Below are 27,463 nucleotides of genomic sequence, written 5' to 3'. Positions count from 1 at the left end.
CAGCACACATCTCTCAAAGCCATGAATCCTATATCAATAAACAATGCACTATGAAAACTTATCAGAGTGACATGCAAGAATGAATATCAATAAAGAATGGATCTCATATAATACAAAAAAGTGTAGGAAAATATTCTACCACTAGCCATGAATCCTGTAGCAATAAACAATGCACTATCAAAACTTATCAGAATGATATGCAAGAATGAATATCAATAAAGAATGGATCTTGTATGGTACAAAAAAGAGTAGGAAAATATTCTACCTTATCCAATTTAGCAGAAATCCAATTAATCAATTAAACAAAAGGTTTCATTTACTCGCTTGGAACAACAACTTCACTGAATGTTAAGATCAAGCCTATTCATGACATAGTTGTCTCTAACAACATGAAGTTGCTATGTTGTTGACGGTTTGTATTGATGAGATGTTTCAGTTCATTGTAAAAGCCCCAGTTAATGAGAAAATATTTCACTCCATATCCCAATTCAGGCATCCTTTTTCATCCACTTAATGATATTTTGACAACTTTTTACAGTTAATAATGTTGGTTTTTTTCTTACCAGATGCAAACCTTTAAAATGTAAAGAGGAGAACAATACATCTAAAAGCAATGGAATAAACAAGGAAATATTGGAAATCTGAGATAAACAACAATATAATCTGGTATTCATGTAACAGACTATGGTTTTTGATTAATAGCTGAAATAAGATTCACATACACAACATTGTTGATCAACATAAATATCCAATCGTATTAGACTGCTGTCCACACAATATGACATGTTCCAAACTAAAATTTACATATCAAGAAATGCATGTAAATTCAAATAAATATAACTGGTCCGATAAAACTGTTCAGAAAATTTAACAAAACAATACATTAAAATCATTTGAACATATTTAGAGAAACAAATTTCCAAGTTTCTCATGATTACCTCGTTACTCATTCCTTCTATATTCAGATTTGAAAAAGCAACAGTAGTGCAAGCAGAAACAAAAAATATACAATCTACACAAGAATAACATTGAATAAATAAATGAACTTGTGAGAGAAATATGAAAGCATGCCAAGACCTTAATCAGATATGCAGGAGCAGATCTACATAGATTTACTTGTAGACAACGCCATTGGAAGCATATAGAAAATGGATTTGCCAAATACAGCCGTGGTGAATCATTCAAGAAAAGATAAATCCAGAAACATCTAAAAGGCACAAAGAAAGAACATTTGATTCTTGTACATATTTCCACAAGAAAAGGAGGGCAAAACATTGTGTATTAATTATGTTTGCACAGTTGCAGCTACAGCAGCTTGCTCAAATCGACACGTACCCTCTCAAAAAGACATGAAATATAAAAGACATGAAATATAAATAGATATCAAAAAGAAATTACAATATCGTATCTGGAACAACAGTTCAATAGAAATGTATGACACCATCCTTCAGCTTGAAAGAGTTTGCTTCCAAAATGAAACTAAAATAACTAGTGGTATTTAGCAAAAATGTTGCTTTCAATAAAAACATTATAATCCTCCAAAATTATATCTAACATAATCTTCCCTCCCCTCTGCATCCATCTCTAAGAACCAAATAGCTCTTTATTTGGTTCATGCATAAAACTGTCACATGCCACATTCATAGTGTCCCGACTAAGTCCGGGAATGGCTTTTACGGCAGCTAACACATTTGCAACATCTTTCTTACTATCATTTTTATCAACTTTGATAGTGTGAGGCTTATGGATTCCCTCTTGTATCATATAGATGCTTTCAGACATTGCATCCAAAGAAGCGGCCCGCTTGCCTTCCTCCTCTTTGGTCTCCTTGTCGATGGGGTTTGCTTCTAATGGATGCAATGGACTGATTTGACAGAAGGAAATCTTCATCTAAATTAGCACCAATGTCATCCATCTCTAAGAACCAAATAGCTCTTGTCAATTCATGCATAAAACTGTCACATGCCACATTCATAGTGTCCCGACTAAGTCTGAGGATGGCTTTCAAGGCAGCTAACACATTTGCAACATCTTTCTTACTATCATTTTTATCAACTTTGTTAGTGTGAGGTTTATGGATTCCCTCTTGTATCATATGGATGCTTTCAGATATTGCATCCAAAGAAGCGGCCAGCTTGCCTTCCTCCTCTTTGGCCTCCTTGTCGATGGGGTTGCTTCTAGTGGATGCAGTGCACTGATTTGACAGAAGGAAATCTTCATCTAAATTAGCACCAATGTTCACATGCGTATTAAAATCATCATCACCATCCAGATCAACAGTCTCGTCAAAAAGGTTACCATCTTCAGTATCTTGCGCTGTTGCAGCGATATTTCCTTCAACAATGTCATTCCCCACAATGGCTGCTAGCTCATTACAATAGTAGAATGGTTGCCTCTTGTACACTTTTGCAGTCCTGAATTCTTTTCTCTGCATGTTGGCATAAATAAATAATTAAACATTAGTGTGATATTATAATAGATAAACACTTATGAAGAGTACATTATACCTTCAAAAGTTCATCCCATACACTGTCCTCCGCATCCATGCATTGAGTTGTCTCATTCCATGAAAATCCACTTGTATTTCGCAACTCCTTCATTATTCTATACCCACTCTTCCACATTTTCAACTTGTTTTTGAAGTTTTCGCGTTGAAGATTCAACTTCAACTCTTCGTTGAATCTCTTCTCTATGGCTGTCCATGCTTCTTTTCGAAAACCTCCTTCTGCTTTTCTTCCTAGATTAAATTGCTCAAGGAGCAAATCTAAGAGTTTTTGCTCCATCTCTCTAGTCCATACCACTTTCAGAATTCTAGAAGAAGTAGCAACTGGGGTAGCAATACGGGTAGCCACGAGGGTAGCCATAGGGGTAGCAAGTGGGGGGCTGAAAGACATTTTTTCCTCTGAGATAAGCAGTTGTTATATTGCTGCAAAATGTCCAATTTAATAATCAGTTGATAAAAGTGTAAACTACATATTGTTGGCATAAGAAAACTTCTTAAGAACTCGATCGATACTAACACAAGAGAATTTCTTAACTAAAGTCAAGCTACCAAAAATTCAAAAAATAATGACAATAGTCACCAGAGGAAAATAATTAATGCATATCAAGTTAATGACACTTCTAGCAATGATTTCCACAAGATCCATAACATACTATCAGTTGTTCTATTTGATAACCAAATGAGATATCGTACTCTCTATTCTATTCAAACCTAATAGACAACAATTTCCCAATGTTCTACAGATTCATTTCATGTGTTCTGTACTGTATTTTGCATGAAATTTAGATTTTTAATCAATTTAAGCACTTTCTAAAATACTGAGCTTTCCTGAGTTTTACTTAGTTTCCTCCAAATCTGAATTGGACCTGCAAAGTCTTTCCAAGTTACAAACTTCAAAATTATGCATTTCACAGTGAAATTCAACAAGAATTTTATGATACTGTCATAAAATGAAGGCAAATTGACAAGCAGGTTATTGCTAGGAAAGTCTGTCCTGAGCCTTACATATTTTACTGATCACTGAGCATATCCCCCAGATTATCACAAAACTAATCGAAAGTCTCTGAAAAATGTTGTAAATCATTTATCTGATAATCATATGGCTGATAATCATTGTCATTGACGTTTACAGCAGTAAATATTCCCCCCAACTATGAGAGCGTATGGCTGATAATAACTGTCATTGACGTTTACAGCAGCAAATATTTATGTTCCAAAGCCAACTAACAATAAAAATAACTTTAGAATTTTCTCAATGAAATTTATGCCTGATAATTGAGTTTTAGCAAGTATAGGAGTAAAGGTCCAAGATAAAAGCTAAAATCTGAACACCAGATTATTTAACAGTGGCAAATTTGGTTTCTAGAAAACTGGACAGAACACCCAAAATAGCTAAAAATCTGAACACCAGATTTATTTAACAGTGGCAAACTTGGATTTTAAAAAATAAAATGTCAAGATGAGAAAATCTTCAGCCTTAGGTAAGAGAGAACGAAGATTTAAGAAAAGGATATGCAGGAGCAGAGCTACATGGATTTACTTGTAATAGGCAAAAAGAAAGCACATTTACAGTTGTAATAGGCACAAAGAAAGGAGCAGAGCTACATAGATTTACTTGTAACAGGCACAAAAAAAGAAGCAGAGCTACATAGATTTACAGTTGTTGATTCTAAGCATTCAAATGGAGGGGTTAGTAATAGGCACAAAGAAAGCACATTTGATCCTTGCACATAGCTCTCAACTCTTGCACATTCCAACAAGAACAAAAAACCTGTATTAATAATTAATAAACAATAATGAGGACAACCAAGAACTCTATTAACAGTCAAAAGTTAATTAAGTAGTGAACAGAAAAACAATACAATGTAGCATCATATTTGAATCAAAGTTAACTCATAGTCATAGTGTTGTAGCTGTTCACATTTGAAGTAAAAAGTGTCAATGTGAGTAAATAGAACAACTAATGTCGAGATCTATAGTCCTCCCACATCCTTGTGCTATTTCATCTCGAAAATTTCCCCAATCATCTCTATCTCGTTGAGTCATCCCATAAGTGTCAAGAATTGGCACATTTATCCCATCACGATCATCGTCCTCTTCAATTTCCACATCAAGTGGAACACCATCCTCTATCGTAATGAAATTGTGTAATATGCAACATGCTAACACGATCTTTGTTTGACTCATGATACTATAGGACATTGCATGCCTCAAAATAGGAAACGCTGCTTCAAAATACCAAATGTGCACTCAATGACATTCCTAGAGAGGAGTGTCGGTGGTTAAATAACTTATGTGCATTCTTGATTGGGTTTGCTCTAGAAAACTCTTATAGGTGGTACAGCGTACACCTATAAGGCGCAAAAAATCCACGAACATTTGGATAGCCAGCATCAACTAAATAGAATTTTCCTATACAAAGGAAAAAGAAATTATAGATTGATTTACAATAATGACTATACAATCATTAAAAATATGATTTAACATACCAGAGGGAACTAGTAATGGATCTGCTCTTGATAGAGCTGAAGCAAGAACACGGCTATTTGCAACTGACCCTTCCCAACCAGCAAGAACCTATTGAAATTTGTAGTCAAACGAACAGACACCCATTACATTTTGTGACAGGTTGCCTTTTCTATCCAGATATTTTGCTTGGTTGTCCACATTAATGGTAACTAGTATATGGGTTCCATCGATTGCTCCAATAACATCCTAGCGTGAGAAATATTATTGTCAAATACGTAGCAATATATTTAAGACTCGAGCAACAAAATACATGTTAGTAGGTGATTTACCTTGAAGTATGGATCAGAACGGTCCTTCCCAATAATTTCTAGAGGAGTAGCTAGAGAAGGGAGCAAAAAGTAATTGGGATGGAGCGATACAATAGCCTTCAAGACCTTGTGGAAGTAGCGACTCACTGTCTCTCCCGAGTGACCAAAGTTATGACCAAACTTACAATTCCTCAGATTATGGCCAATGGTATGGAAGAACATGACTAGTTCTTCCAATTTCATGTTTCTCGTATCTTTAATACTCTCATTCTTCCTTAGAATATTGGCAAGTTTGAAGAAGGGTCCTCTACTCATGCATATTTGGTCGTGGCAATCCATCTCATTGGAATATATAATATGTTTATAGAAAGGACATGCAGCTCTTCTTCGCTTGCACTTGCGTATTCTAGGATCTTCAAAAGATGCTAAACTTCTATATCATTAACAGGATCCATCAAGCGACCTACAACCACATATTGGAGTTATTGTTTGACACTCCATAAGGAGAAATATAAAATGAAACCACCTCTACAAAGTCTTAACATCAAACATAATCTGGTTTGTAGGTGCGTAATATCCCAACCAATATGACCAAAATCAGTAGACGACAGCTTGTCCAATACTTGCTTTTATAATCAAATAGTCTTCAAGCTTACTACACAACAAGTCAACAATCTTGTTGAATCATTGTATTTGTAGATGTAAGTGTATATTTATTCCTTCTAACTTTCCTAAGTGTAAACAATGCTACTCTTTAATGCAGAGTACCCTTTCATTGCAGAGCGGGAGCTCTTTTGAAATAGAAGCAAAGAGACCAACATTCAAGGGGGTGAACCCTTTTAAAATTGAAGCACGGTCTAGAAGGAGAGATATTGAATGCTTACAAACTACAGTTGATCAGTTGTATGGGCAACGATATACTGAACACCAAGCTATATGGCAGTCAAAGCTCAAAAAGAATTTTAAATTTACCATTCAGTTTTGCATTGTCCTAGCTTCTTGTTCTGTATTCCTAGCTTCTTGTCGCATTTTGTTTCCAATCACGCTTTTCTTTGTCCTGTATGAGTCTCTCAATTTATTAACTCAGTACAGTTTAATTTGAAGATAACTGAAGTTTGTGGGTTGTAATTTCACTAACTCAACCCAAAACTGATTCATGGGTTAGAAGAACATCACATACTGTTTACTTATTCCATCATAAACATATCCCCTTTGTACTCGTTGAAACTGTGCCACCAAAACTCTTGTCTATATTACCAACCCTTGAATCATTAGCCATCAAGAGTTACTAATATTGCTAACATATGTCAAATTTCTGATTAAGTAAATTTCATAATGTGGATCAGACTAGTTGATGAGATTTTGGCATTTGACCATTGCCTTAGCTCTTTATATATGTGGGATAATCTTTCTGGTCATATGATCAATGAAAAGATGGGTCAATGTTTCTTATTTAGTTTGAGGAGACAAGGAAGAAAGTATGACAGATAAAGTTGCTGTTGATACCTGGGCTGGGAACAAAGCTATAACAGATGAAATGCTCCGTATGAGCCAGCATACTTCGTCCATTACAAGAGTTCTTATTAAAATTGATAGAGACTGAGTCCAAAGGACTCTTCTTATCCCCACCTAGAAAGAAAATAAAGGTCTATATAGTTATTGAATTTTCTTAGAGAGCAAGATGGATTTGTCCTCTAAAGCAGGTTTGGAACCATTTTTAAAATTTTCACTTGGTGATTTCTTGTTTTCGCTTTAAGTTTTACTGGCAAGATTGTTGCATAATTGATAGAACATGTCTCATGATCAAGAGTAGTAGCAAACCTAGTTCTCATTAGAAGTACAGCTGTACTAATGAAGTAGACAAATTATAATATCATCTTCAACTAGCAGTGCCCAAACTAAATGTGGAATAATTTTTGGAGTATTTTTAGCTGACATCCTTTGGCTGTAGATTTTTGTGGGGAACTTCAAGGTGTGGGATTAAATAATATAAAAGCGATTACAAGACAACATGACCGTGCTTAAGTCACTATATTGGAAGCCAAGAAGCTTTGTAGGGTGAGCAGATTTTGTGATTTCCTAAGTTTACAATGCTAATCTCCTTTGGCTGGTCCTGGAATGATAACTCGGCCCTCTGTCAGAAACATGTATGATTTTACCATTAGAGATAGGTTGTCAGCATGTTTACTGGTTGAATAATAGTATTGCTTAACATGCTATTTTGCTCCATTGTTTGCAAATGAAGTAATGATTGGGTCTTGTGCAAAGTTAAAACCCTTCTATGGTAGGGGCTATAAAATGTTGTTGATAAGGATCACATTGAGTGCAAGGGAACACAAAAGTGTTCTGTTATAGAGCATCTAAAAGCTTCTTGCTATAGAATTGCTAATGTAACTTCCAAGAAAGTTTTCAAAGAGTAGGTGTAGGTGGTCAAAGCATCAAAACAACATCTCAGGACATAAGAATGCCTTAGGAAAAGATTTTGACGAGATATGATAACCAGCAACTTCTAAAGTCAGAGTGTATCTTTCTTGTGTCCCAAGTGTTTTCAGTCTGTTTCCAAAGAATAGCATCTAATGTGGACATTCTCTAAATTAGAGGGCATTTCTGGACCTTTTGGCCATACCATATGAGGGAGAGGAGCCGTGAACTATCTAGATGGTGATAAGATGAGCTGGGAGAGGAGCCCCGACTACTATACTCGTTGTCCTCAACTCCTACTGATCAGTCAATAGGCAACACCATACAGACAAGGATGATCCCACATGAAGAGCCATCGGCAAATCATTAAATGTGAAAACCACACATCCGCCACAGGGGTGGGAGGAGAGGCCCCCAGCCGAGTAATCTAACCCGCACTATGGGTGATGGGAACCCATTGGTAGAACTCTGGGAATCAAAATCAAAGTCATGGAAGATAATGATACTAGAATCTCATGTTTCATGGTCAAGGAAGACCATCGTTTTTCCTCATAATATGCAGCTTGTTCAGAAAGCCAGAAAATAGAGAACCGAAAAACAATCAAGAGATTGAAGAATATCTGGTATACTGGATAAGATATGTCATATCAAACTCCAGAAGGGCTAAACACAAACACATCAAATGCCAACACACAAACCTAAAATTAAAATTAAAATGAATATAGAGCAATTTGTGCTAAACGCAAACACATCAAAAAAAATTGGAACCTCGAAGAAGAGGTCGAACGGTCTGTGGCTCTTTTCACCGCTTCTTTGCAAATCTCCCCAAAACCCTTCACAAAAACTAGGGCCCGTTTACTGCCTGTATGCCAATACACTTGCTCGCATGAATGAACGAGCACAAAAAACATACACATCAAAACATGCACCAATTAAAAGAAAAATGGAACCTAGAAGAAGAGGTCAAACAGTATGTGGCTCTTTTCACCACTTCTCTGCTAATCTCCACAAATCCCTTCACAAAAAATATGGCTCATTTCCCGCCAACATGCCAATAAACTTCCTCGCATGAATGAACAAGCACCAAAACTTGAGCGGTGAAATAATTGGACCAGACATATTATCTTATTTGACTCATAAAATTTGGAATAGGAATATGTATTCTAATTCTACCTATCTAGGTGGAATGGACAAATGCTCTTTTTACCCAAAATTGGAATACGTATTCCTATTCTTAATTCCAATCCGGCACAACAAAACAAAGGATATAAAATTTTAGGAATCGTCAGCTGCTTATTCCACTCTAATTCCAGCTTCCAAACGGGCCCTTAAAGAAGAATTTTTCATTTGATTTCATTCATTGAAGTTAATTAATGAAGAATTTAATTTATTTAAACTTTTTTTAAACAAATAGATATAATCATGAAAAGGTTATACACAATAAAATACTCCTAAACTAGTAGAATTTGTTCATCATTTATATACAAAATCATAAGATAAAATGTATACAAGTCACAAAAATAAGTTGCATCGCCAATATTTGTCTTTTAACCACATCTACGCATCATGTTCCCAAACCATCATAACCAATAGAGCGATTATAAAAATTAAAACACAAATAACATATCGTAGAAACATGATTTCAGATTTCAGCTTTCATCATGGAAGCAATCTCTCTGGCAACAACAATCACTTGATTTTACACCCAAGGTTACTTGTGAGGTCTTCATTGATATAGGGCCAACACCACAGTCGCATGTTGCAAAGTTACCGAAGCCATCGACCCTATATAAATAATGAACAAATATAATGAGAGCGAATTTTAAAAACAAATAAATATTTTGACACAGTATGGAAGTGTTGCAAAGTGTTTATCTATTGTTGATAATAAAATCGTGTCTATATGTTGAGTTTCCTGACTTCTCTAGTCCTACAAATCATGTTGACACTTACCTTTCTATACCAACATCATTCCCTGATACGACTGGATATACATCACCTATCATGAATACCTCTACACAATATGTCAATCCCGCATGTTAGTCTTGGAGGAATCTATATTAATCAAAACTACTACATACCTCCTAGTAGTCATACATGTATTTACCGAGTGTAATAGTCTCCGAGAATTTTGTCGAACAATTAGTCTACATTGAAATATGGAGTATTCTTCTAAACAAGTTGCATAACAGTTCAATGGTGCAATCTTGCAAAGACTTATTATTAATTTTATTTCACAAAAAAGTTTGCTCGAAATCAAGGAATGTTAAATACTCAGATTAGCCTTAAAATATCAATGTAAAATTGATACCTCAGTTGTGTTTTCATAATGTTATTACAGCACAAAAACCAGTAGATAATTCGCAGACCTGGAGGTAGCTACTCACAAATTGCAGCAATAATGATGACATATCCAGAATATACAGTCACTTCCTGGGTTTGTGTGTGAGATACTAGTGTATAAACAGCAGCTCTGGTTTGTTTTCAACCCTTACATTCACTCTGAATCTCCTTATGAGTTTGTGAGAATCAACCTGGGCCTGAATGGGGATTGCCTCATTGTTTGAGTACTCTTCACCCATCTATTGTGTGAGCTAATCTAATTCATTGGCAATAAATCAGCTATTGAATTCTGCGGGTTTAGGTTGTAACTGTAAACATGTGCTCATTTTAAAGATATATGGGTCTGAAATTTGATAGGCAGTAATTATCGAGGAGAGGCATCATTGTTTTATTGTTTTTAAGTGTGGTTGATCACGTGCTTATTTTTGCAGTGATGATGCATAGAAGCTGCCTTTTTTATTGTTGCTGCCAACAGTAGATTCTGTTATCCTCAGCTAAGTTTATTTTTATTTAATAAACGACTACAACATTAATTAATTGGGTACATTTATAATGCAAAAAATCTACTCTTGGTGTACTGCTGATTATGGCATCAAAAGTAAATATGCTCTTGGGAATAAACTCCCAAATGGCAAAAGAAAAATGAGGAAATCTATTCTATAATTAGCATATATTAGTAATGGCTTGCACTTTATAAATCAAACCCAGAGTTTTGTCCATATTCTCAAGACAGTTATTCAAATACAATGTTGTGCTTTCTTACCATAAACACAACCTTCTTAAATTGAAGTGCTGGGAAATCACTGAAATCCTCCAAACTTATATTTAACATACTTTCCTCTCCTCTACACTCATCTCTAAGAACCCCAGGCTTTTTATGTCCAGCAATAAAACCGTCATATGCCACAATCAGAGGCTCCCAACTATGTCCGGGCATGGCTTTAATGGCAGCATATGCACTTGCTATATCTTGTTTAATTTCCCCTTTATCAACTTTGACAATGTGAGCTTCCCTCGTGCCCATATGTATGTCTTGGATACTTCCACTTATGATATCCAAAGAAGCAGCGATGCTTGCCTTCATCCTCTTTGGCTTCCTTGTTGATGGTGTAGAAGGATTCTGTCTAATGGATGCAGTAGAATTATTTGAATGAACTCACTCTTCATCAAATTCAGGAGTATCATTCATAGGCATATTGAAGTTCCCATCATCCTCAAGATCAATGGCCTCGTCAAATAGGTGCCCATCTTCAGGCTCGTGTCGTTGCAGCTGTAGCATTTTTAAAATCCTTTCTCTAAATGACGGTAAAAATTAAGGAATTAGATATTTGTCTTTCATTACAATTGATTAAGAGATATTTTACACTATCATCAACATCCAAACGGCTCATAATTCTCAACCCTTTCATCCTCTATGACCTTGCTTCCATGTTTTTAACTTGTTCTTGAAGTTTTCCTTTCCTAGATCAGCAATAATTCGACAAAGTTCATGTCACTTCATACTTCATAATTCAGAACTCTAGGTTATTCTAATCAATCTTTATCCTACTCATAACTCCACTGAATACCACTTGCTACATTATTTTAACTACAGAACCTTCAAATGGCTTTTATATCATTTGTCTTGTTTTTTTTAACTACAGAACCTTTAATTTGGACTTTAATTGAGCTCCTTAACCGGGCCTGCTATTTATAAGGACTAATTGATGATTTTCTCCCTAAATCAAGAAGCTGGCTATTCATTCTAATGATAGCAAAGCTTCAGATAACAAAGATGCGCACACAGGAAAGGACATGGGTGCTGCTGCTATATTTGTGTTGCAATCCAAAGGTATGCAAGTATGTTTATCTTTCAATGAAATATCCAATATGATCAGAATGGAACTGCAGAAGAAGATGGCAAAGAAGTTCAAAGTTCTTTAATGAAAACAGCTACAGATGCCATATTTTGAGACATGTACAGCAGCATACAAGATCATTTAGCACTGACAGAATAGTCACATCAAAAAATCAAATGAAAACAGCTTGCTAGATCAGAAGCTTTGATAAGCCCAAGTTGTAGAACTTATCTGGAAGCAATGGAATCTGTTGGATAAGTTTATTCATACAAGTACCGGACATATAATGGAATCTGTGTAGTAGCTCTGAGCTTCTACTTGTGTGCAGGTGGAGTATAATGGAATCTGTGTAGGAGGTCTGAGCTTCTACTTGTGTAGTAGCTCTGAGCTTATTCAGTTTTATGAAGCTGAAATTTTCTAGGCACAAATTGCTTGACTTATTTATGTTTGCTTTTCTTGATCTGTTCCAGCTTTCTTGGCATTTGCATTGTCACCACTGAAAGCTTATTAATGAGCATTTCCCACCATGCCCAATTTTTAATACATTAGTCCGACCACTTGAAAAAAATACCATTTTTTGAGTAGTTCAGTTTATTTGGGATAAATTCATAATTGGTTTAATCGTTATGTAGATGAGCTATTTAAGAATGCAGGACTTCACAAATCTACTGACAATTCGCAGGTGAGTTGTGTAGATGAGCTATTTCAGAATGCAAGACTTCACAAATCTACTGACTTCTTGATCAAGATTCACAAATGATGACCTGACAATGAAAAGAACTTGAAGATTGTTACCTATGCAACTGTTATTGTTGCATAAATCTTTCATTCATTTTGTAACATTTTCTTATAATAAGAATTCACATTTCTTCAATCGGTATGGAGGCCACAGAAGAAATCTGCAAAATCGGTATTTACAGTTTTGAGCTGCATAATGTAAATAAAAATACTTACAATTGTTTAAAGGCTCTTCTTGTTTTTATCATTCCATCTCAATTTTGAGCTGCTACACAGGTACTATATCGTGTAAAATGGTATCTCTGATCTGACAAATTTAACTCTGGAGAATTCAAGGCCATTATTTTTAATGGGGATGAGCAATGGTCTCTTCAATGGCCACAACAAAAATTCACTCAAGAGTCCAATTACCATACCCAGTACTGTAAACATCCAACAATGAGTGGAACATACAACCATTTCAAGCAAATTAATGTTAACACAAACTGCAAATTCATGCTCATATTTTTCGGAGAGTTGTAGTCTTCCCACATCCTTCGGGCTATTTCATCTTGAAAATTCCCCCAGTCATCTCTATCTTGCTGATTCATCCCATAAGTCTCAAGAACTGGCACATTTATCCCAGCACGATCATCATCCTTTTCAATTTCCACTTCAGATGGAAATCCATCCTCCATTGTATTGAAATTGTGTAGTATGGTGCATGCTAAAACATTCTTTGTTTGGGTCATGATATTATAGGATATCACATGCTTCAAGATAGGAAACAATTGCTTCAAAATATAAAATGTATGCTCTATCACATTCTTAAGAGAGGAGTGTCGGTGTAACAAACGGATTTTCATAACTAAATCTAAGACATTTAGAACTAACAACTCCCAACGTTCATAAAAGTAATTGATTCCATTTCACATGACAATGACTTCTTTTATCATTAAACAAAAGGTAACCGTAATAATATTCAAGATCGATCATTAACTAATTTAACTGTAATTTCGTGATCAGCTGAAATGTTAGGATAGCGACTATCTATCATGAGAATAACATAAACCTATTCAATGTAAAACGATTTAACTATTCCTAACTATAACCATGTTCAGCTGAAAATAGAGTAACGACTATCTATCTTAACTGTAATCATGCTCAACTGAATGTATACATATTCCTTTTCATTTTAGGTGACAATTAACTATTCTAACTGAAATAAATCCAACATATATGTAATCTCATAATAAACGATTAACAAGTAAGTAATAAGGAGATTGAAAAACATACAAGTATTATCGAAGGATCTTTTATCTAGTTGTGCAAGCCTTGGCATTGGTGAGAGGAGAAGCATTGACATAGGCTTAACCTCCCAACGTCGGACCATAGTTATCCCCACACATTCTAACATATTAGAACGGCCCTCCCCACCTCAGAATCAAGCTTGGGATGTTCTTCAGTCCAACAATCCGAGCTACCGAGTGTTTTGAGTGCCCACTCAGTTATACCTATATAACTAAGGTTATGGACATCAAGTGATCATTGGATCGCACATATGCCTATAAACTACCTTGGCCAAGGATTTCCGTTGGGTGCATTGACCCCATCACACACCACTCAACTTGACAACAGATTCCATTACAAGGATAAGCATGAGCTATTAACTATTTCATTACTTAGATATTCATATCTAATTCCATTCTTGTTTCTTTGCAGGTTAACTCCACCTCTTCACCATTTCATGGCTTCATTGCTGGTGAATCCTAGGTGCCTGCAAGATTATGAACATTTTGTTTCATTTACACCTCTTCACCATTTCATGGCTTCATTGACGGTGAATCCTAGGTGTTAGAGAATTAAGAGCAATTTGTTCTTTATGTCTTGGATTAAGACTGCATGGTTAATGTCATTGATATTTGAATTAATAGTGATGGTTTATACAATCATTGCAAGACCCCTACAGCTACCATTTCGACTTCTTAATGATGGTTATAGGATTTAGTAATATTATAATAAGATCAAAAGAAATTATATGGAAATCACAAGAATCATCAGCAAGTGACATATAATGCTTTGAGTGTCTAATGTTTGTTTTTCTTATACCTAGCCGGTTGTAATCGGACTTACAATCAGAAAAGATGAAGTATAAATTCTGATGCAAAGACATCCATAACCTAATTGTATGCGATTGAGGATTTGACTTGAGCTTGGCTTCCTTCCGTCCTCTAGCCGAAACTCTTACTCGGCTTAGTTATATCACTCGATTTCAATTATTGTATGGTTCGGATATTTGCAGGGGTCCGGCAGAAATAAGAAGTAAACAGTATGGACTCAGTTTAAGCAGACAACTTCTGTGGTAAACGAAGCAGAAAGGATGGAGAGCAAGGCCTAAAACATCTGACTCCTATCACGACTTCTTAGAGGACTAGCCGTGGCTTCTCGACTTCCATCGGTTAAAAGATTTTAAAACCATTTGGCTTCCAAGCGAATAATTCAAATTATGAAAAGAGTGGAAAGAAAGAAATAAAATAAAGAGTTGAAAGGAGTTAAAAGATTATAATTTCATTTATTATTTTAATATACACTTATATATGTTCGTGTAAGTATATCGATGAGGTGACATCATTAAATTTCATTATTATAATTTATTGGTGCCATTTCGTTTTTATATTTATGTGTTCGTATGTAAGTGTTTATTATAATAATATGATAAAAATTAATTAAAATCTCTTAAGGTGTGTATTATATTTAAATTAGATTATTTTACGTTTTGCCTATATGTTTTCTTAATAGCTCATGCAGATCCCCATAATGTAACTTGTGGTCAAGTCATCAAATCCCTTCTAAGGAAGTTTAAGGTCATACCTGCCAATCCTGATGATTGAACTAAGCGAACATCCCATTCCGATGATCCCATTTAGCAATGCTTCCCCTCTCTTCAATCTTCTCCTACAACCACACATGAAAAACACTTTTACCATAATAATAATTCCATAGTAATTCAAAAATATATTAATCGTTATTCTAAATCAATAACTACTAATTATCTAATAACAATTATAGGTTACCGATCATTTCATCAAAAGTTAATGCAACATATATAAACAACTAACTATTTCACATGATCATGAAAGAATAATTCGTTAAGTCCAACAATTATGAACAAATTAAAATTTAAGGCAAAATTTGGGATATAATAGTCGGCGGTTAAACAACTCTTGGGGAATGCTGATTGGGTTTGCCCTAGAAAAATCTTTTAGGTGGTAACGAGTACGCTGATCAGGAGCAAGAAATCCTGATACATTTGGATATCTAGCATCAACTAAATAGAATTTTCCTATGCAAATAGAAATTTTCCTACGCAAATAGAAACGAAGTTATAGTCAAAATATAGCATAAAAGTTTGATTTAATATATAATCATATTAAATATGAATTAATATACCAGGGAGAACTATAAGTGGATCTGTTATAGAGAAAGCCGAAGTAAGCACCCAACTATCTGCAGCACACCCTTCCCAACCAGCAAGAATGTATTGAAACTTACAAACAAACACACACCCAAAACATTCTATGACAAGTTGTCTTTTTTATCGCAATATTTTGGTTGGATGTCCACATCAGCAATTACTGGCATATGGGTTCCATCAATTCCACCAAATACAATCCTATAATAAGAAATATTATTATTAGTTTCATATTAATATAATTAAGTCTCTAGCAGCGAAATACATGCCACTAGGATATTTACATTAAGAAAGGATCAAAATAGTCCATCCCAACAATTTCTAGGAGTGGTTGGCAAGACCTTGTGGAAGTGTCGACTCACTACCTCTCCCTAATGACCAAAGTTATGGCCAATGTTACGATTTCTTAGATTGTGGCCAAGGGTATGCAAGAACATCACAACTTGTTCTTCTAATGTTATGTTTATTGTATCTTGAATGCTCCCTTTTTGCCTTAGAATTTCATCCAAGCGAAAGAAGGCTACTCTACTCATGGGTGTTTGGTATGGCAATCTATGTTATTGGAATGGATAATACAAAGCTCTTCTTCGCTTACGCCTATGTCTTCTACCTTCTTGGGAAAATGCTACTACGTATACTGCAAGGGTGGCAAGAAAAACAGCAAGTATGCACATGACCTTCAACTTCCTAAGAATGGCTCCTTGAGCTTCTATATGATCAATAGGATCCATCGAATGACCTAAAACCACATACTGGAGTTAATGTTCCAGCAAACTTTTCATAGCAAACTTATTAATGGTTATCACACCCTATCTATATACAACAGAGTTTAAAGGGTGCATTACAAACATCAAAGTAATATACAGTACAAACATTTCATAGCAAAGGGAGCACAGATAGGTACCCACCATCAGCATTACAAGCAATAGGGCTTCCTAAACTGTCCTCAATACATAACTTTTGTACAAATTCCTAATTGAAAGCGTGAAGAAGAATTCCTCTGATAGCAGTGACTCAAAAGACCCCGCTAATCTGATTAAGCGTGAATCCATACAGGATTTGTAGAACAGGTTAATGGAATTCTAAAAATATACCGTTCTTGAGACAATCATAATTTAAAAAATAGGCAAGCTCGGACTTAAGTATCCTAAAACAAGAAAAATCTCTTCAATGCAGTCTCCTCGTATTTTTTACATTTTATGACCAGACCAGGAGTGAAGAGCTTTTAATTGATTAGAAAAAATCCATCAGAAGCTTTAAGTAGGATAGAAATTAAAGAAATTTTTTAGGTGGCTTCTTGGATTGGAAACCATTGATGAAGGTGAACTAAAACACAATTGCAATATAAGATGAGCTCCCACATCACAGAGGCAGTCTAATATTTTTCTTTTCAGCTAATTGCAAACCTTACATAAGTTAATCTGATATTTGTATGAAGAACGGGCTCACCTCAAGTAAAATCAGATTAGCTGTAATGTAAACAAAATCCTAATCAAGCACTTTGAAGAACAGGTTGCTGGACTAAGAAAAAGTCAATCATGTTCACTAATAATTCATTGGAAGGGATTTGGACAGATTTGAAAAATATTCTTATTTAGGAGAAACTTAAACTCTCTCCTGAAGATCAATAACAGAGGCAAGGCTTGAGCATTCTCAATGAGTTGGGAAATCAAGTTAAACAGGATAGAGAATATTAACAAGCATATAAGCAAAACTGCGGATGAATATAAGAAGACTTACAAAAGAATATGAATAAGTTGCCATTCAACCTTTTTCTGATTCAAGGTCTAAATTGTATTACCTGAAGAAACAACACTATTGCAGAAGAGGCATCACTCTTTCATATCAGGCATATTTCTTCAGATGCACCTTTCTTCACATTACAGTTGGAGGAAAAATATCACAAGAGAGAATTGGGAGAAAGTTCAAGTTTCCAACTAATAACATAAACCATCTGAGATAATGAACAATCTGATATCCCATTTCCTCCACTTTCAGCACACTCAATCCAATCCCCCTTGATAAAAGCAAAAACTGGATTCAAATCCATGCATCCAGGTCCACTGATGTCAACATCATCAGAAGCACCATGGCGGTTCAATCTTCTTAGCTCTATTATTCTTTATAATTACCAGTCAAGATTTTCTGTTCCTCAGTTACTGCCTTGTTAGTCTAAGTTAGCTGGTTCAGGTTCAGGTTTGCGGTAAGCCAAAGCAGCAAATATATTTTGTGCATTGGGTACATTTGTACAAAAAAATGTAAAAATCCTGATCATTACACATATTTTAGCCTAACAACAGCGATTAAGCAAGTACGCTCAGGGTCACACACATAAAATGCATACAATAGACAAAAAAACCATAAACAAGCTAATATTACTGTGACAATTACACGTGCTCTTCCCTCCAACATCTTCTTTTCAGCTAATATTGACAAATCTATAAGCTTAAGAAGATTTTTAGCAGTGGTTATACTTATGTTGCCACTTCCACAAGCCTCAAAGGAGACAGACTCCTTGGATTGTTTCTTCATATTAAAAAGCCTTTCCTGATGTTGCAGCCTAAGGCTGCTTCTTACTCTAGCAGGGGGATACAGCTGAACCTTGTCCCTTGGCATACTCTTTTCATTTGCCTCTCCTGATTTAAGGTGCTTTTATTAAGAACATAAATCCAACAACTCCAGTAGTGTCATTAATGTTCACTGTCCTAAATAATCCAACCAGACCTGAATTTTCAGAATTTTCAGGTACTGCAAATGCCAAAATGTTGGTATAAATATGTTTAAATCTATTGTAGTTGAAAGTGTTTCTAATTAGATTGTGTGTTGATTTAATGTTTTTTCTTCTTCTTCATGGTGGACCATTGAATTGGATTCAAGGGAGAGTACTATTTGATGTAAATATATGCAACTGAGTCTAAATACATTCTAACTTAATAGTGTAGAAAACTCACTTCTAAACTAAACTCGTCTCCTACTGAATCTCCCCACCATCAGACGAAGGTATTTTCCTTACTTCCATTGCAGCAGAATACAGGTCATTGCATGCTTCTACAGTTTTCTCAGATTCTGAATGGTGCTCTTCTGTCAGGTAGGTGTTTGGTATGGCAGAAGGTGAAACATCTCTATGCGCGTCAATCCCTGGAGGAGATTCTATTATTCTTGGTTTAATTGTTTCAGTGGGTTCCTTGGAATATAGTATAGGACTTTAGAAGCTAAACATGAGTAAATCCCCTTTTAAGAATCTTAAAAATAAATAACTATCTTCAGATAAAGGATTTCATTCCCCTTTGCCTTCTTGGTGAGATTGCATGTAGTTTGTATTCCTACAGATCAGGAGAGGATAAAATTGTTGCAAAACTAATTTTAAATATTGTTGTAAAACTAGCCTTGGCAGAATTTGCCGAGGTTGTCCTTTAAGAGGTTCTTCATTCAATGAATTTGTCACATGATTTAGCTCCCAAATTGATCGCGGTCCTTATGAAAAACCACAAAGAGTCTGAATCATTCTAAAGGTGCAACAATTTCATCACACTAGTTATAATTTAAAAAGCAGAATCTGTAATGTCTCCAACTACATTGGAAAAACAAAGTCATGTGACTGTGAACATGTTAACAGTGACACATGTAGAGACTCTCATAATCTACATTCACACTCAGGAGCTTTCCCTTACATTTCTTATCGAGGTCTGAATCTAACAAAGACTCTTGATATTTAAGACAAGAATTCCAAGTTCCCTTAAGAATCGGACAATTGTGTAAAAGTTGGGAAAAGCATCAAAGACGTTCGAAACCATAATTGCAAGCAAGGTGGCTGCCAATGATTGCTTCAAGTTTCCTAGTAATGACATTCTCTTCAATGTACAATTCTATAAATAATGCATTTGTAAACCATGGAATCACATGTTCGGCTTTGACCAGGCATATAGGGAGGCTGTTTCGACACCAAGAGTAAAGGTGAGATACATGATGTCAGGCCAATAACACTAGAGAGAGACGCCGAATGGTGGATGAAATGTATGTCCACATCAACCTGAAAAAACATAATTCGCTTATCTTGTATTGTAACAAAAGTTGACCATGTAGGGATTGAAAAACAAGATCAGAAGTATTGTGTTCCCGAAGAAGGGCTAATTTTAACTTTTAAGGCATGATTGAGGAAAACTGACACCATTGGAAACATAAACAAAGATTACACTCCCATACAAAGATAAAATTGAAAAGCCGAAAGCTAATTAACATGGAGACTACCATAAATCAGAGATAAAACCAAACGTCCAAAACCCATCTATACCAGACTAACATAAAACCTCCCTTGAGGATTTCCAAAACCCATCTATGCCAGACTAACATAAAACCTCCCTTGAGGATTTTTCGGATACGAACCCTAAAACTCCTTTGTAGTAGACCAACTTAAACCAGGTGCTAAGGAACTTCTGCATACTAAACCTCCATCTAATGATGCCCACGATCCTAACCAGGCCATGGAAAAGTACAGTCAAAATCAGCATGGGTCAATCCAAGCAAGCCTGCAGCTGCAACCCTAACATAACAACCACCCATCTCTTACACCAAAGATAGAGCACAGTTTTAGCCAAAGCAAGGCATCTAAAATATTATTAATTAAAAAGTTTAAAAATCATACAGACAAATGTGGATTTCTGCAAGAACCATACAAAGATGTATTCATTTGCAAATCACCATATCCCCAAAGTTATCAAATGGCCAGAGAAGAAGCCAAGGCAATCTGGTAGCTCTGTTCCGACTCAAATGCCTTCCCAAGCACTCAGCAAAAACCCTCGTTACAATGCCCTGAGCCTACTGAAATTTACAGACCCACAAACATTGGAAAAGCCCCAAACATAAATAAATTTAGACCCAACTGAACATACCTGTTAAAATGAACTGCAGACTCAACCTATTTACAAAGAAAATATCACCCGTTGTCAAATGAGCGGTTCTTTCTCTTCAGATGCAAAAATGATTTATCCCTTAAACCCGTGTAACCACAAGCCCGGAAAAAGTATACAATTTGGGAAGTCGGGTTGAGAATAGGAATGGCCTATTCCAATAACAAGTTTTCTTGGGAACGGACATATGCTAATTTTGAAGCCAAAATGGGAGTATGCATTCTTGTTCCCAGTTTCGATTTGGTGCACCAAACAGAGAAAAAAAACAAATTCTATTTTCAATTCCTATTCCAATTATATTCCAGCAACCAAACAGGCCCTATGTGTTCCCCTTGGTACGGTTAATCACTTTCATGGCTGCATAGTGATTGCCCTGAACAAGTGGCTGCGTGAACATAATGGCGGAAGGAATAGGCACATGGAAGCACCAGCAAGTTGAGGATGATTACAAGGCCTCTAGTGATTAATTTTGTCTCTAAGTGTTAAGTTTGTTTCTTTTGAAGTTGAATTAAATATTTATTAAGGGTCTCGTTTTTCAGTAAACAATGTAATTATGTCTAGGATAGGCAGCACAAGAGATTGCCATGAAGGAATAGCTGTTGTTAGGGGTGGGGAAGATTGCAGAGAAGTTATTGATCTGCATTTTGATGATGGGTAATTTAGGGTTACTACTGCTTTAGAAAATGTAGCTTTGCTTTTTTATGAATAAATTAAGTCTATTACCAAGAAGAGAAAAAACAATTGCTATCGAATGAAGTTGTTTTCTTCCTATAATAAAAGAATTTAGGAGTGTGGTAACATTTACGAAGCATAAAAGTAACGAACACTAGATCACATATGAGAAATTTCCTCACTAACTTCTTAACTGTGTTCTAAAATTGAAACTTAAACCACATTACTAGATTCTCTCCAGCAACCCTCAAAGTCTGGTTCAATTCTGTGCAAAGTCTAGTCCTTGTCAAATTCTACCCAAATTAACTTACATAACTACGAATTTGCTACAAATTGTACAAGAGGAACTTGCGCAGAACTTGCAGCGAATTTGAAGAATTTGCTGTCCAACAGCTGAACATGGACTAAATTTGGTCTCACAGCATTTTTTTCAGACCTTTTTGAAGTGGTTTTTTTGCCTAATTTAGTCTATTTGATTCTCCCAACCCTAAAGTGACCACTAAAAAGACCAAAAAAGATGGTCTATATGTCATTTATGCATTTGAGAATGAAAATGGAAACTTTCTTATAGAGGAAATCCAAATCGACAATAGGTAACATCCAAGATGACAACTATAGAGGAATTTCTTTAAAAAAGATATGATATCTTTGAATCTAGGGCTCAAAATTTGAATTTCAACTTTTGATCTAGCTTGGGTAGAAATCCTCTAACCAATACAAAAGTAAAAACTCAAATAACTACATTATCGTTTCACAATTTCGTTCATTCTCAAACTGCCCCTTCATATGGACATATGTTCCATGCATGTGATCAAGCGTCTCATGTTATATGTATGGCTAAATGATGCAATCAATATCCTATTGAGCTGAAACATAGATATGGTGGTGTATTTTTCTATATTGCTTTACTATTAGCATAGTGATGCATGAACAAACTTATATGTTGCTGCATATATATACACAAGCATCCTTATTTTTTAAAAAATATGTTTTTGTACGGATGAACGCAAAATGAAACCAAACCCAACCCCAAAAAAGTTTGTACAGATCTTGAACCCGCATCCAAACCCAACACAAAAAAAAATTGGACAAATCTCAAACCCACATACATACCGGATTCGAAACCGGCAACTTAGAACTAAAAAGTCATTTTTAAAAAAATTAAGACTTTTTGAATTTGCACTGTTCTCTCATACAATCATCTAAAAGTTATAAACAACTCAAGAAAACCATTCCTATGTGCTCAAAGCCAAACATTTTACAGGCAAGATATGAAACTTTTATCAAAATTTGTTAGCATACAGTCTTAGCATTCTTAGCAATATAGCGAATTCTCAACTAGCTTTCGATTAAATCTTAGAACTAAAAACTGTATTGTTATTGGATTCAATGATCAGAGGTTATGCTACTAATAGCCAAAATGAAGAAGTCATTATTACCAACTAAAACGAAGAAGTCAACCAAAAGATTGGAGAGCTCTTGTAACTTTGGAAAATGATAGAAAGACACATGATGAGATAGTTAGAGTGGGATGTGAGTTTGATCTTCATGTAGGGAATGGTCTTGTGCAATTATATTCTAGGTGTAAGAATATGAGGATTCTGAGAGGTGTTGTCAAATACAAATATTGCTGGATTACAAATGAAGGGTTTTGCTATTACTTCCAATTTTGTGTTGAAGGTTGGGTTGTAGGATCTTGAACAGCAGATGGGATCCTTTCTTGTGTTCACATAATTAGTTTACCTAGCTTAAAGGGATGGGGAAAGACAGGGATATGAGCAGGGGAAGGGCAGGACCCATCCCAAAGTTTCATAGTCTGAAAGTGGCATTGAGTTAATTGAGGTTATGAGACATTTAATATGAGTGACTTGGGTCCTCCACATTATCTCCTTTCTCTTCAATTTTAAAACAATAAAGTAATGATTTTATCTTTCATACCAATATGAAAGAATTGCTTGAAATATCCAATATCAATTGGAGGACAAGTTAGCTTTTGAAATAATGCAAACAAATCTTTCAGCATCTACTGGTATGAGATTCTATCAATGTAATGGGTACTTGGATTTCTATTTTAATTTTGATTTTTGATTGTTATTATTGGCTATGCAATATGTTACTATGTTTAATGTTCAAAGGTTCTAGTTCATGTTGCAATTTTGCTATGTTCAAGTATTTTAATTTGGTATGTTCTACTAAAACTTCATTTCATTACAAGAGTTTAAGTTCTATATATACTATACAACACCCCTCCCTGCCTGTCCTCCCGTCGTCCCAAAAATGAGGTCCATTTTCCCCCCATCCCGAAAACTCATCCCGACATACCCCAGCACTGGTGTAACATTGGAATCTATACATGAAAATGGTCTGTAATTTGACTCACCTAACCAACACCAAGCGAGAAGTTAGCTTTAAATCTCACATCAAGATTTGTGATTTCTAAAGTACTGCAAAATGAATGTTGCAGTAAAAAAATGAACCATGAAGGTTTGAAATTGAAATCCTTAAGAACGAATAATAAGGATCCACCAATGTCTGCTTGTACAAAATCATATAGAATAGGTTGTATTCAGCTTGAGGCAATCAGTAAGTGCTGAAGCCCGTGAGGCATTCAATTTTCCATAAATGCACAGGGCATATAAGCGCCACTTTACCCAGTTAAAAGTTCAAAAGAAAGGTTGAACTGGTGCATTGTCCAAAATAGAAGCTTACCAATTCTGCCAAGGTTAATTAAAACAGAACATGCTAAATGAAAAACTCAATAGACTAGTTACTAAATTGCTTTCGTATGCACATGACATTTCGGGAGTTTAAGTAGAGCTTTTTGAGACATTGATAAATTCCACGATATGTTGACAATTTCTGCATAGCTTTTTGAGATATACAATAGTCGTTTTGTCTGGTACTTTGACTCTAGTCCTAGAATACTTTCATGTTTTCTATGGCATTTCAACTGTTTGTTGGAGACAGCACAGTTAACAGACAGATATGTATTACTGATTAATTTTGCAATGCGGACCTAAGTTTGAATTAATGAAAAACAAACATCCAGTAAAGCTCCTTATCTACATGAATTGGTTTTTTACTAAGACAACTCCGTTTAACTGTTATGACAAAGGCGTATCAGCCAAAAATATTCACAACGAATGAGTTTAGATGCTATTAAACAAAACAAGACATTTTTTAACATAAATATATATACAAGTGCTTATCCCGAACGATTCCAGTAAACGTATACATAACCTCTACAACAATGCAGCTATTCTAGTTAATAAAAATAGACTGTTGGACACTAATCTGTACAATTTACTAAAAAAGAACAAGAAAAGTCATATGACAATAAAAGTTCATACCAGTGTGTTCTCTTTTCAATTCCATCCATTCTAAAAAAACAATGGCTTTCAGATAAATCCATCAACCATACTGCTGAAACAAACTCAAGTTAAGCTTGTTATTATTGTGAAAACCAAAAAAATGCAATTTAGTATGTGCTCCCAAAACAATGAAAAAGAAACAAAAGAAAACAGAGCAACACATGTACAACTTCGCAACTGGTTGTTGTACATTTGCATTTTCCTCCATTAATAGTTCATTCTCTTAATCAAGCGCGTGGAAATTAAAAGTGTAGCTGCAGCAAATGAATGACGTAGTGTTTGCATGGCTTGGATTCCTAAATTTATTAAGATTCTAGGGTTTGAGTTTCTCCTCCATTGAAAAGTCCAGGGTTAGGGTTCCTTATTTACTTCCTTTGGTAATGCAAATCTTGGCTATTTTGAAAATGATACGATGAAGCACAAATTAACTTGAATTGATTTTTAAGCAATATACTATGGAATGGTAAATATCAAATATGTAATAAATGTTTGAAATTGGATGAAGAATGGTGGCCATTTAGTTTAAGGATTTATGATGAACAATAGAATATTGATGTTGCATTTGTTGATAATAGAAAAATTATCAGTTTTGGTTGCTTTGTTGATTTATGTTCATAATAATTATTAGTCCCTGCCTTTTAGGCACTTCCTTTTAGGCAGGAGACCATAGTTTTCACCTTCTTTATGCTATTAATAAACATTTTGGCAAAATTTGTAAACATTAGTTAATTGTAATTGATTAACAATAGTATTCATAAAGTGAATATTTCCCATTCTATTGCTATTTTCTGATTGGCTATGACAAATTTTTCCACTGGTTTAAAAAAAAATTAAAGAAAAAAGATTAAAATTATTTCAACCGTTCAAGCTTTAGGCATTTATACATTTTAGTGGACGTGGAATGCATTAAAAGAAGGCTAACACCTCTTGAAATAATTGTTGCATCATGCACCACGAATTTCTCCATCTCGTAATTAATATGCGACAATTGGTAGGTCATAGAATTGTATGGTAGGTCTATGGAACTAGGAGTTTTCTATTTTATTTTTATATTTCATGCTTGCTTTCTGAAATACTTTGAAAGTGGCATTTTTCTTGTCAATGGTTTGATTTTAAATAAGATGAGGAATGGTAGTTAGACAAGGATATGGACTTTATCACAATAAGAAGAATATTAAAAATTTGGTTGAGCCAAAGTGAGTATATTTGACAGATTGGGGTCTAATCGCAGCACAAAAGATTTCCTCTTGGGCAATTTTAGCATTAGAAGGAAGCGGAGACAAGTGAGTAAACCCTGACATGTAAATTTCTCTCCTACCAATGCCTTTCATTTTGAAGCTTTCGCAAATATACAAATAAATTTATCTCTTACCAGTGCCTTTCATTTTGAAGCTTTTTCAAATATATAGAAAATGTCAAAATATAATAGTCAGGAATGAACCCATTTTCAAAATACTATGAAACAAACAATAATTGAAAAGCATTACCTATGTTAATTTTGTGGAGAGTGTGAACAATGTTTTGTTGTGCTCTTAAGAATGGAATCCCTGCAACAAATACAAAAGCTCTAAAAATACATAGAAGACTGTTGTGATACAACAATTATGCAATATAGAAGAAAAAATTTTAAAAATTATATATATATATATATATATAAAGGATAGGAAAAGTATCATAAATTGAAAATTGAAAATTTATGTAGTCTAAGGGATTTGTTGTATAGATTCATATTTTACCTCCTTGTCATGGTTTTCCTTCAAGAGCTCACAACTAATCGTCATGATGGGTTTATGTAAGCTTGCAGCTCCAGCTGCCTAAATATTGTTATTATCTTGTTGTTGTAATGGGTGATGGTTGGCGAGTTTATCTGACTAACTAATAGAGTCGTCAAAACTTTCAAAGAAGTCATTCTTGCGGAGCTTGTTATTATTACTGTCTTGCAACAATTGACTGAGAAAATTGAGATGAATATTTTTATCCCTACAATTGGTAGCATTCATCTGGCGCACATGCATGCAGACAAGTATAAAGCCCCAAAAACATAAACTGAAGCCAGAATAGTACACAGAGCTCATAATAGTCATACACTCTTCTAGAAATTTTATATTGAGCAAAAAATTGTGAGATCCAATAAGAGAATCAAAAGGTTAATGAAGATGTAGGAGGTGGAATTCTAAATCTGGAGCCATTAAGGAACATGAAGAATCGACTTTAACAATATTGCTACAACAAATTACTATAAACTGATGACTGGTCAATTGAAAAATCATTAAAAAGGTGTTATACTTAAATAGTAAACAAAGCAAATAGAATTAGAAATTCTTGCATATCGGGACACTATACCAAGCATTCATAACTAAAAATCGATACCAGACATTAAATTATAAACTGGGCCTTTAAGAAAAGAGCAGAAATGTTTGATATGAAATTGGTTATAAAATA

The 27,463-nt window shown here is 34.9% G+C and overlaps 1 protein-coding gene across 5 annotated transcripts; it reads right to left on the bottom strand.

Annotated features, from left to right (window-relative positions):
- Nucleotides 1-1,355: 1,355 nt before the first annotated feature.
- On the bottom strand, nt 1,356-25,445 carry LOC149571533 (uncharacterized). 5 transcript variants are annotated; one of them, XM_089813039.1, is made up of 4 exons: nt 25,202-25,445; nt 25,001-25,073; nt 2,508-2,926; nt 1,356-2,428 (listed from the first exon to the last, which is right to left on the bottom strand). In XM_089813039.1, exons 3-4 carry the CDS (start codon nt 2,892-2,894, stop codon nt 1,775-1,777), a joined length of 1,041 nt encoding a protein of 346 aa, XP_089669165.1. In that variant the 5' UTR covers nt 2,895-2,926; nt 25,001-25,073; nt 25,202-25,445; the 3' UTR covers nt 1,356-1,774. The 5 variants fall into 5 exon arrangements, with proteins under 5 accessions (XP_089669165.1, XP_089669162.1, XP_089669166.1 ...); XM_089813036.1 differs by lacking the exon at nt 25,202-25,445 and adding an exon at nt 13,896-15,554 and having other exon boundaries at nt 25,001-25,144; XM_089813040.1 differs by lacking the exon at nt 25,202-25,445 and adding an exon at nt 15,471-15,554 and having other exon boundaries at nt 25,001-25,144.
- Between the last annotated feature and the right edge of the window lie 2,018 nt (nt 25,446-27,463).

This window comes from Cupressus sempervirens, chromosome 2 (assembly GCF_028749045.1).
Source record: "Cupressus sempervirens isolate cs-2001-9-10 chromosome 2, ASM2874904v1, whole genome shotgun sequence".
In the NCBI taxonomy this organism is placed as follows: Eukaryota; Viridiplantae; Streptophyta; class Pinopsida; order Cupressales; family Cupressaceae; genus Cupressus; species Cupressus sempervirens.
The sequence above is the reverse complement of the archived record's forward strand: the minus strand, read 5'-3'. Positions and strand labels throughout refer to the sequence as shown.

What these genes read in the sequence shown, in the direction of transcription:
- LOC149571533 (XM_089813039.1), bottom strand. Translation starts at nt 2,894, where the DNA reads ATGTCTTTCAGCCCCCCACTTGCTACCCCTATGGCTACCCTCGTGGCT. An exon ending in TATGGGATGAACTTTTGAAG is followed by an intron (nt 2,429 to 2,507) that starts GTATAATGTACT and finishes GCCAACATGCAG; the next exon opens with AGAAAAGAATTCAGGACTGC.